Here is a 10632-nt window from a genome sequence, read left to right as displayed (position 1 = left end):
TCTCAGAGACGGGTCAGCGCCCTGCTCCCCTGATACGTAATCTGAGCTCTGCGTCGCCAGAAGAAAGAAGACTTGGAACACGGTTCAAAAGGATGCTCAAGTGCCCCGGTAAGAATCACACTTGGGTTTTGCTTTGGGTTTTGGTTTTGGTTTTGGTTTTGCCTTTGCCTTTGACAGTTTACAACACATGGGAAGTTTCACTTTGCCAAAGCTGGTTACAGCCTCTTTGCCAAACTTCTCCCCCACCATGGCCAGCGCTGGCCCTACATGGGAAGGTTAGTTTGATGCAGGAAGTGGAAATGTCCGCACAACTTAGCACAACTTGTGAGACCTCTGATCCCTGAGGAGCTTTTATATTTCAGAAAAGGGGCGCTGAAATTACAGTCCTGTCAGTCACATCGCATTCCAGTGAACAATCACCTGGCTCAGAGGTGGTCAGTCCTGTATACCTGGCTCAGACGTGTATTTGAAAACAACCCACATGATCAAGGCTGATCATTTGGGGCTGCTACAAACAAGAAAATGAATCCTCTTCTCTGATGTTCCTTTCTGGGGAGACTTTATGTGCTGTTGGACTGGAAAGTGATGAATCTCATGGCATGAATGCACTTCCTTTGGAGACCCAGACCTCCAGCTCTGGACACAGAGGGTTGGGAACCAGAGGGGTTGTGGCCACTCCTGCTTCTGTCTTGGTCTTCTGCTCTGGCTGCCTTCTGGCTGTAGCTGTGAAGTGGGACACTCACTGATTTGAACTCTAGAGACCTCTTGCCCTATTTTCCAGCTCCACAACTCCCTAAGACAGGTCTCATTGGCTTCTCTTTACCTTGGCTTGTAACTAGAGCGATTGTGAAATGTGCCTTGTTACCACCTGGCCTCTCTTACCTCAGGTCCACCGCCCCCATCTATGAGTCACCTCAGTGATCAGCTCTCTAAGCAGTAACTCATACCACATTGGTGACATCTTCGACAATTGGGCTACCACTTAGCCCAGTTGGGCATAAGACTATTCTCAGATTCCACTTTTTTTTTTGGGGGGGGTTCACACCCAGCGATGCTCAGGGGTTACTCCTGGCTTTGCACTCAGAAATTACTCCTGGCAGTGCTTGGGGGACCATATGGGATGCCAGGGATCAAACTTGGGTCAGCCTCGTGCAAGGCAAACGCCCTACCCTATCGCTCCGTCCCCTCAAATTCCACTTGGAATGTGTTTCTTCTTGGCATCTATGATGTGACTCAGTCCTCCAACCCCATTGAACCTCTTTTTTTTTTCTCAGTCCTTTCTCAGAAATACTTGAGCCATCTTTTTTTAAATTTTCACCAATATTCTAGAATGCTTCCAGAATCAAATAAGAAAGATCCTTTAAACCAGACAGATGGAACACTTACACTAAAGAAAGGCTGAGTGCTATAGAGAGTGGAGCCCAAAATCTGATGGAATTCTCACTACAACCAAAAGACAGGGGCAACTCTGAGGACTGATGAGTCCCAGGAGCTCTCTATGGGTACCCATTGCATTCCAGAGATTGGCACTTTCAGGGCCCACTTCTGACAGCCAAATAAGTTAACTTTAAACAAAACAGAATACTGAATTTATTAGCAAAATACTTTATTTTATAAAGAGTTTTATCTTTAAAATATGAAATTAAAATGTAGTTTATTCAGGAATAGCCAAAGCAATAGCAACTCGAGAAGAAAGCTCTGATGGAACTTGGGTAAACCCAAAACTAAAGCTTAGAAGAGCTTATTTATATAAAACCCTGACAGTGTGAGGAAGGATCGTCCTGAGATTTGGTCGGATGGGAATGAGTGCCCACCTCTCTTTGCCTGTGCTGTGGTGCTTTTCATTGGTGCAGCTCTTGCTGGATGAGAGCGCTGTGTTGTGGAGCAGTAAGATGCCTCCTTATTTGTCATTGGCAGACTGGTGTCCCCATTGGGTTACACAAGGAAGTTTTCCATGTAGATAATGGCAAGGCATAAGAACTCTTGCTCTACTGATCTCCCTGGCTCCAATTTTGGCTGAGTTACTTATTTGTCAGGAACTTGAACTCAGGAATTCTCCATCCAGTTAGACTTTGTTGTACCTCATTTTGAGGATACCTATATGCCTCCCTCCCCTGCAACATTTCTCGCCTGTTTTCATAGCACATAGCTAGTGACACTTCTGTTTTTCTTGAGGTAGTAGGTGTTTATGTTTGTCAGTGGGCCCCACAGGTGGGTTATGTGAGGCGGAGAGGAGAGAGATGGTCACTTTCTCCAGATCCATCTCTACCACTCCAGGACCAGTTGGGAAGGCCAAGTCTGATAAAACTTGTATTGAGCCCCTGCACGGCATGGACCTCACATCCTACCAGCCCCACGAGGTAGCTGTCAAGGCACACCCAACGACTGATTGCTCTTCTTAGCACAGGAACTGATCCCCACCACCTGATCTCTCCGGGGAGCCGCAGACTTGGGCTGGAGTGATGAATTGCTCTTTGAAGGAAAGGCAGTCCTAGGCCTTACCCAGGGTTTCCAGGTCCTTGTCTTTTCTCATAGAAAGGAATTTCAGAAGTAGACAGCAATGAAGTAAAAACAGATTTTATTTTGGAGGCTCTGAGTAAGGGGAAGAAGGGAAAGAGAGAGAAGTGAGCTTCTCCAAAGATGGAGAAAGCCCCAGTACACATCTCAAGAGAAATGCAGGCGCCACATGTGCCACATGAGCACAAGGAGTACGTGGACTCAGGCAGCATATGAGAGCCTTCCTTTGTTCAAGGTGACTTTTATAGTATTTCTCCAACCTGCCCCCACATGGGACTTCTACCTAGGTAAAATTCCTTTGCTTGGGTGGTTCCCAACAGGGTAGAGTTCAGAGTGGGCAATGATCCTCTTTGAAATTCCTCTCCTGGCCTTTGTTCCTGCTGAAGCTTTTCTCCAAGGTGGGTGGGTTTGGGGGGGGGGGCACGCCTTCTTTGGGTCTCTTGGTGCCAGGTGAAGGTCTGATCAGGCCTTACTTCCTGCGCTCAGAGGGGGCCTTCTGCAGCCACCAGAGTACTATTTCCCCGGAATTCCATCACCACGGGGGCCCTTTCCTATCTTCCTGCCTCCCTACACTACTACAATCTCCTTCAGCTCAATGCAGCCTCTGGTAACAATAAATAAGAAAATAAAAAGGCGTTACTGACCAACACAAGCTTTTTTTTTTTCTTTTTGGGTCACGCCCGGCGATGCACAGGGGTTACTCCTGGCTTTGCACTCAGGAATTACTCCCGGCAGTGCTCAGGGGACCATATGGGATGCTGGGAATCGAGCCCGGGTTGGCCACGTGCAAGGCAAACACCCTACCTGCTGTGCTATCGCTCTAGCCCCAACACAAGCTCTTTCTATTTTCACTCCATGGCATATGTGCTTGGCTCGTGGTAAATGAAACGCCTGACATCTCTGATTGCTAAATTAATGCGATCTCTGGACGCCTTGTTCTCCGAAATGAGCATCTTCTAGAGGTTTCTTAAACCTCAAAGTAGGCAACTACTGCAAGGATTTCACCCTTATTAAAACACAAGGACGAGACCTGGGGAACGTGGCACTGGGGTAGGACCAAACCACGGTCCCCATCACCCGCGCGGCGGGAGCCGGCTAGTGGCCAGGGGCCTGGCGAGCACCGCCCGCGGCCTCGTGAGCACTCACTTCCGCATCCGGTGTGGCGGGGGCGCTTCCGGCCCCACCCCTCGAGCGCCGTCCAATCCGGCGTCCCGCCGCGTCTGCGCCTGCGCAGAGGGGACCGCGGGGCCGCGTGGACAGCGGCTGACGGGCGTGCTGGCGCCGCCTAGCCATTGGCCGGGCGCGGCGCGGACGCGCGCCTGAGTTTTCGCTTTCTCTTTTTTGAACCCCGCCCCGCGGAGCGCCCGCCCCCGGCGGCCGGGTTCTGCTTCCGGTTCGCCGCGCGCCGTTTGTCTCCGTGTGGAGGGCGGCGGCGTCCGGGCCGGGCGGCCTGAGGCGGCGCGGAGCATGGGGAGGCGGCCGGGCGCGCAGTCCCGGGCGGCGCCGCGGGCAGGTAACGGCGGGCGGGGGCGAGCGACCGCGACCCGGGGGGCGACCCGGCGTTCCCGGGGCCCTCCGGCCCGTGTCTGGTTCGCTTCAAAGCCCCGGGGCGCACGGCCGCGCGAGTGTGTGTCGAGCATGTGTGTGTGATGAGCATGTGCGTGTGTGTGAGCGTGTGCGTTCGGTGTGTGAGTGGAGTGCGAGCGCGTGTGTGTGCGTGTGTAAGTGTGTGGGGGTGTGGTGTATGTGAATGTGTTGTGTGGGTGTGAATGTGGTGTATGTAAGCGTGTGTGGTGTGTGCTTTGTGTGGGTGTGTGTGTGTCAGCGTGTGCGGTGTATGTGAATGTGGTATGTGTGGGGGTGAATGTGGTGTGTGGGAGTGTGTGAATGTATGTGAGGTGTGTGTAGTGTGGGAGTGTGTGTGTGTGTGTGGGTGTGTGTGTGAGTGTGTGGTGTATGTGAATGTGTTGTGTGGGTGTGAATGTGGTGTATGTAAGCGTGTGTGGTGTGTGCTTTGTGTGGATGTGTGTGTGTGTCAGCGTGTGCGGTGTATGTGAATGTGGTATGTGTGGGGGTGAATGTGGTGTGTGGGAGTGTGTGAATGTATGTGAGGTGTGTGTAGTGTGGGAGTGTGTGTGTGAGCGAGCCCACTTAGACCGTGGGGACGTTTAGCAGGACTTGCATTCTCGCCAGTTCCCCTCCCTTGGTGCTCTCAGTTCGGTGCTCTCAGTGCTGAGTGCCAGGGATGCTGGTGTGTGTGTGGGTGTGGCGATGGGGCTGGCTGACGTTGTCGGGGACAGGCTGGGTGTGCCTCTCTCCCTGCTAGCGAGCGGTGGAGAGCAGGGTTTCTCGTCATGGTTCAGTGATTTTTTTTAATTGCGGGTGATACCAAAACTTTTTCCCTTAGCCAGTTCAGATGAGTCTTATCCTTTGCTCATTTTCCCCCCTAAATTGGAATCTGAACTCTTCTTTGACTGGCTTATTACCACACTGTTTTAACGTTTGTAGTTTTATAGCATATTTTTGGTGCTTTGTTTTTTTTTTTTTAAATCCTTTGGGCTCTTCTTTTGTATTCTCCCTCCCTGATGAAATTTATTTTTAGGAATTTTTTTAAAGTTTTTTTACCACCCCCCCCTTTTTAGGAATTTTATTTTTTATTGTAAAATTTTCATTGTTCTTATGAATAATAGAGATGATTCCAGTCTAAGAAAATAAGCGCCACTGAGGAAATAATTATACATATATAGATAGATGTGTATAATTATGTATATATATGTTGGAAGATGTAAATATTTTTCCTCGTGAAGTCTATACAGACTGATTTATATTGCACTTCAATGTTAAAAATACTGTTAAGATGGCTGATCTCACATAACTCTTCAGAAGAGTTAAATGCTTATTCCCTAAAATGTATATAGCCTTTGTTCTGATTCTTCACAGTTATGCTATAAATCACTGCCAACAACAAATTAGTTAATAATTAACCATTGCTTTTAGGAAATTCCTCATTTAGTCTCAAGTTGGAAATAGCACATGCTTTATATGGCCTTAATAAGAAGTAGGTATCAATCTCTCTCCTCTGATGGATTTTTTTTTGTGTGTGTGATATTTCTTTTTTTGATGTGTTTGTTTTGGAGACATTTCTAAGCATCAGGGAAGGTAGTTGTGAACCTAATGTATTTAGGTTCTTGTGAGCATCTGGTCATATCATTTTTACTTTATTTATTTTTGTTTGCTTTTTGTTTGGGGTCCATGCCTAGCAATGCTCAGGACTTACTCCCTGATGAAATTTAGACTCATCTTTTCAAGCTCTGTAGGAAGTCTTGGTGGGGTATTGCTTGCGATTGCATTGAATTTATAGTTAAATTTGAGAAGACACTTTTGGGTTTCTTCTTCTAGAATAGGTATGTTTATCTTTTCTTCTATTAAACTTTTTCTAAGCTTTGACCATATATATACATATATCATATATACCATATCACTATATGTAAATTTTGTCCAAGTATATTTGTGTACCCAACTTTATAAGATCATCACAAGTACAGTAGATGCCTCTGGGGTCATCTTCTTAGGAGCAAAAAGTATCACTCATCTCTCCCATCCTCATCACCGTGGTCATGAATTTTGTGTTATTTATTCAGTTGCTTTTCTGTTTGGTTTGGTTTTGGGCCACACCTGGCTGTGCGCAGGGATCACTCCTAGTGGACTCGGGGGACCTTATGGGGAGCCAGATAATCCATCTAGGTCAGCCACATGCTAGATTAGCACCCTACTGATTGTGCTGTTGCTCACGCCCTGGCTCATTTGCCCTTTTTAACCAGCTGGTTGAGGAATGAGCCCACCTTTGCAAGGCCTGTGCTCTATCCCCGAGGCACAACCTTGACCCTTCCCTCAGTTACTGTGTATTACAGTGTATCACTTGTCAGGGTACCTTAACAGCTATATTGTTTCTTTCATCTATTTAATTGGATTTTATTTAAATAATATAGCAGCAAATTACATTTAAATTACCTTAGTATTGTTTTTGAGATCCATCTTTGTTGAAACAATGTGTCTTTATTTTGGTGATTTTTGAATGTCTAAGGGCCTTCACACTTAAATACCATTAAGATCCTTTAAATTTGTATATGAGGATTACAGCATGTTAAATATTAAAACTAGGGCTGGAGCGATAGCACAGCGGGGAGGGTGTTTGCCTTCCACGCGGCCGACCCGGGTTCGATTCCCAGCATCCCATATGGTCACCCGAGCACCGCCAGAAGTAATTTCTGAATGCATGAGCCAGGAATAACCCCTGTGCATCACCGGGTGTGACCCAAAAAGCAATATATATATATATATGTACATATATATATATACATATATATATATAATAGACAAAATTGTGTCATTATTTTTGTCTTTATGTATACCAGTAAATGAGTAAATGGTATGTACCGTAAGATCTATCACCAACACCCCACCCCAAAGTAAAATAAGTAGAAAACATGGGGCCAGAGAGACAGTACAAGGGGTTAGGTACCTTGCAGGTGACCAGCCTCAGGTCTACCCCCAAATTGCATTGATTCCTCCGCACAACCAGGAGTGATCCCTGAGAATTTTTTTGTGGCCAAAAAACCCTAAATAAGATAAACAGCATTTGGAATTTTTAAGTGCAATTTTAATTACCTTTAACTGACACATATAGCATATTTACACTTATTGCAATTGTTCTTATTTTATGCTTGTCATGGCTATTCTACATTTATTTTTTCTGTTTATATCTTGATTTTTTAGCTTCAGTCATCCTGTAAACTATATGCTGGCTTTATCATTATTTTAGGAAGATCGTGCATTCTTGACTTTTGAGAATCTAAACTTAGGTCTTTATCTTCCTCTTCTGTGTTCAAGAACTTTAGAAACTTTACTCAACATTTTCGTGACACATTTTATTATCTTATAATTTTAAATACTTTCCAGTAAGTTGGAGACTTTTTTTTTAATTACTGTTTGTAGTCAATGCTTATTTATATTTTCCATGTATTTGCTACTTTATCTTTACGTTGCTTCTCTTTTGAGGGGAGGTGGTGGGTGCTGGTGCGGTGCTTCTGTCTCTGCTAAGGGATGTCTCTGACAAATCTTGGACCTTATGCTGTGCTGGGGACTAACTAAACTGTACGATCCACCATGTGCAAGCAAATGCCTGCACTGGACTCTCCAGCCCTCTAAAACTCTCATAGATGACTCATCTGGGCCATTTTCCTTCTGCTTTAACAAGTACATTTTTGGCATGACTTTTACTGAAGATCTTTTGATGCAGAACTCTTCATATTTTTCTTTCCCCGAAAATGATTTTCACTGTCATTCATGAGAGATGTTTTCATTGAATATAGTTTTTTTTTCTCTCTCATTAAATTGACAGCCTCATTCAAGTGTTCTGACTTAACACAATTTTGAGAGGTCAGCTGTCATCAGTTCCTTTTCTCTGGCTGTTTTTCTTTTAGTTCTTAACTTACTGCTGTTTTACTGTAAATGTTTCTATTTTATTTGGCATTGTATACCTTAAATCTATAAGTTAATGTTTTTAACTGCCCTTTTTGGGTATTCCTAATTTCCGAACCCCGATATTGTCTACTATGTTCCTTAATGTATTGATATCTTTTTGTAGTGTACATGATAAATATTCTGATCTTCTGATCTTTGCTTTTGTTTTCACTTTATTTTTCATAGCTTCTCACATTTAATGCATTGCCAGATTTGTAAATTTTGATGATCTGATAAGCAAAAAGTTAAACTTTAATGATAAGACTCTGGCCTTTTGAGAAAAGGCATAGAACTATAACTACTCTTAAGGGTTTTTTTTTCTTTTTTTTTCTTTTTGGGTCACACCGGCGATGCACAGGGGCTACTCCTGGCTCTGCACTCAGGAATTACTCCTGGCGGTGCTCAGGGGACCATATGGGATGCTGGGATTTGAACCTGGGTCGGCCAAGTGCAAGGCAAACGCCCTACCCGCTATGCTATCATTCTTGAGGGTTTTTTTTTTTTTTTTTTTTGGTTTTTGGGTCACACCCGGCGATGCACAGGGGTTACTCCTGGCTCTGCACTCAGGAATTACCCCTGGCGGTGCTCAGGGGACCATATGGGATGCTGGGGATCGAACCGGGGTCGGCCACGTGCAAGGCAAACGCCCTCCCCGCTGTGCTATCGCTCCAGCCCCTCTTGAGTTTTTTTAATCATTATTGGCTTACTCAGGTGCTTCTTCCATTTAGATAATTATTGTAAACTTTTTTTTTTTTATAGTTTTCAAACTTACAAGTATAAATTGGTGATTTATAATTCTGAAATACTGGGGCTGGAGCAATAGCACTGTTTAGCACAAAGCTAAACAGTGATCCATTTTATCACTTTTAAAAAAGAATCTGCATTTATTAGTTCACTTGACCTTTTTTCAAATTTGTTTTTTGTGTCTGGGACATATTTTCTCCTTTCCTTTAGTAAGACTTTAATAACTCTTAATTGGAGAACTAAATCCCCTACTCAGTGTTTCACTATCCTCTTTGGAACCATGAAATACAGCCGTTGATGTACACCTGCTTCCTCATTAGGAGAAAGAGGATTCAGGACACCCCCCTACTCCTGAGACCTCCCCCAAGCAGTTGAAGCACCTGCTTCCCCCTATGTTTCCCCTTCTCAGTCCCTGTAAGTGAACAGATTTGAGGTGGAATTTAGCTAGGGGTGGTGGCAATTAAAGCATTATCTTTGTTATTGTGCAGATTAAGTGTCACTTTCTCTTTTGTTGTGTATAGTTGTCAAAAGAAACCGGAGTGAGTCTTAGAATGTAGCTGTTCCTGAATAGGGCATTTGCCTTGCACAGAAGACCCTGGTTCTATTCCCAGCATCCCGTATGGTCTCCCAAGCACCGCCAGGAGTAATTCCTGAGTGCATGAGCCAGGAATAACCCCTGTGCATTGCTGGGTGTGATCCAAAAAAACAAAAACAAAAAAAAAAAGAATGTAGCTGTTCCTGAGAGAAGTTTATTAGGAAAGTCTTATGTACTTAAAATGAATACCAAAAAAACAATAATAAAAAAATAAAATGAATACAGTAATCGGTTTACTGAATCAATTTGAGGCAGCCATGCCTTGCACAGTCACACCATTGTGCTTCGGAGATGGCTGTGCTTCAGCTCTTGGCGCCCCTCATCCTCCATGCCCACCCCAAGTATTTTTTAAGAGATGGTCTCTTTTCTTGATTATGCTGAATGCCCAAAGTGAATATACTGTTTTAAGTGATCCATATCTGTGTGTGTGTCTGTCTGTGTGTATCTGAAACCACAAATATAAGAATCTGCCCTTTGAGTTCAGAGGGTTTTTTTTTTTTATGTTTTCTGTGTTTACAACATAATAGTGATTATTCTCTAGGATCTCATAATTAGGATTAGATTTCCTCTAGCGTATGGAAATGCATGTAGTTATCTTAGGTTACTTGCTTAAAATATCTTAGGTTACTTGCTTAAAATAGAGTCAAAAATAGAGATGAACTTAGATCAGACCAAATGTTTTATCTCCCCATGCCTTCAACTTGGTTTTGTTTGGTGAGTTTTGTTAGAGCTCAATCATTTAGTGGAGTGGGGAAAATATTCTTATTCCAAACCCAGGAGACTATTCAAAAACTTATTCAGTAGGTCTCCCTCATGAAACCGTGCCCAGCTGTATTTGCGCAGTCAGGAGAAAGCAAGCTTTCTAGGGGCGGTGAGTTAGAGTAACTTGATGTCTCCCAGTCAGGTTAGACCTGGTATTTGCAGTCTGGCATTTAAAGGTTGTCTTGGGGTGGGGGGGAGCGGGAAATACTATTTTATTATTTTTTTTGTTTTTGTTTTTGCTTTTTGCTTTTTGGGTCACACCCGGCGATGCACAGGGGTTACTCCTGGCTTTACACTCAGGAATCACCCTTGGCGGTGCTCAGGAGACCATATGGGATGCTTGGAATCGAACCCGGGTCGGCTGTGTGCAAGGCAAACGCCCCACCCGCTGTGCTATCGCTCCAGCCCCAGAATACTTTTTTAAAGAAAAGCGATTTTAAAAGTTATGATAGTTGAATTTTAGGTATATAATTTTAAGCCTGGCATTTTTG

The 10632-nt window shown here is 44.4% G+C and overlaps 1 protein-coding gene across 2 annotated transcripts in view; it reads left to right on the top strand.

Annotated features, from left to right (window-relative positions):
• Positions 1-3836: 3836 nt before the first annotated feature.
• TASOR2 (transcription activation suppressor family member 2) overlaps positions 3837-10632 on the top strand; it is a 55302-nt gene continuing 48506 nt past the window's right edge. The window contains exon 1 of one of the 2 annotated variants that reach the window (XM_055147042.1): positions 3837-4030. In XM_055147042.1, coding sequence (XP_055003017.1) covers positions 3985-4030 — 46 coding nt within the window. In that variant the 5' untranslated portion in view covers positions 3837-3984. The remainder of the gene's footprint in view (positions 4031-10632) is intronic. The other variant, XM_055147041.1, reaches the window with a different exon arrangement.

Source organism: Sorex araneus, chromosome 9 (genome assembly GCF_027595985.1).
Source record: "Sorex araneus isolate mSorAra2 chromosome 9, mSorAra2.pri, whole genome shotgun sequence".
Taxonomy (NCBI): domain Eukaryota; kingdom Metazoa; phylum Chordata; class Mammalia; order Eulipotyphla; family Soricidae; genus Sorex; species Sorex araneus.
The sequence above is the reverse complement of the archived record's forward strand: the minus strand, read 5'-3'. Positions and strand labels throughout refer to the sequence as shown.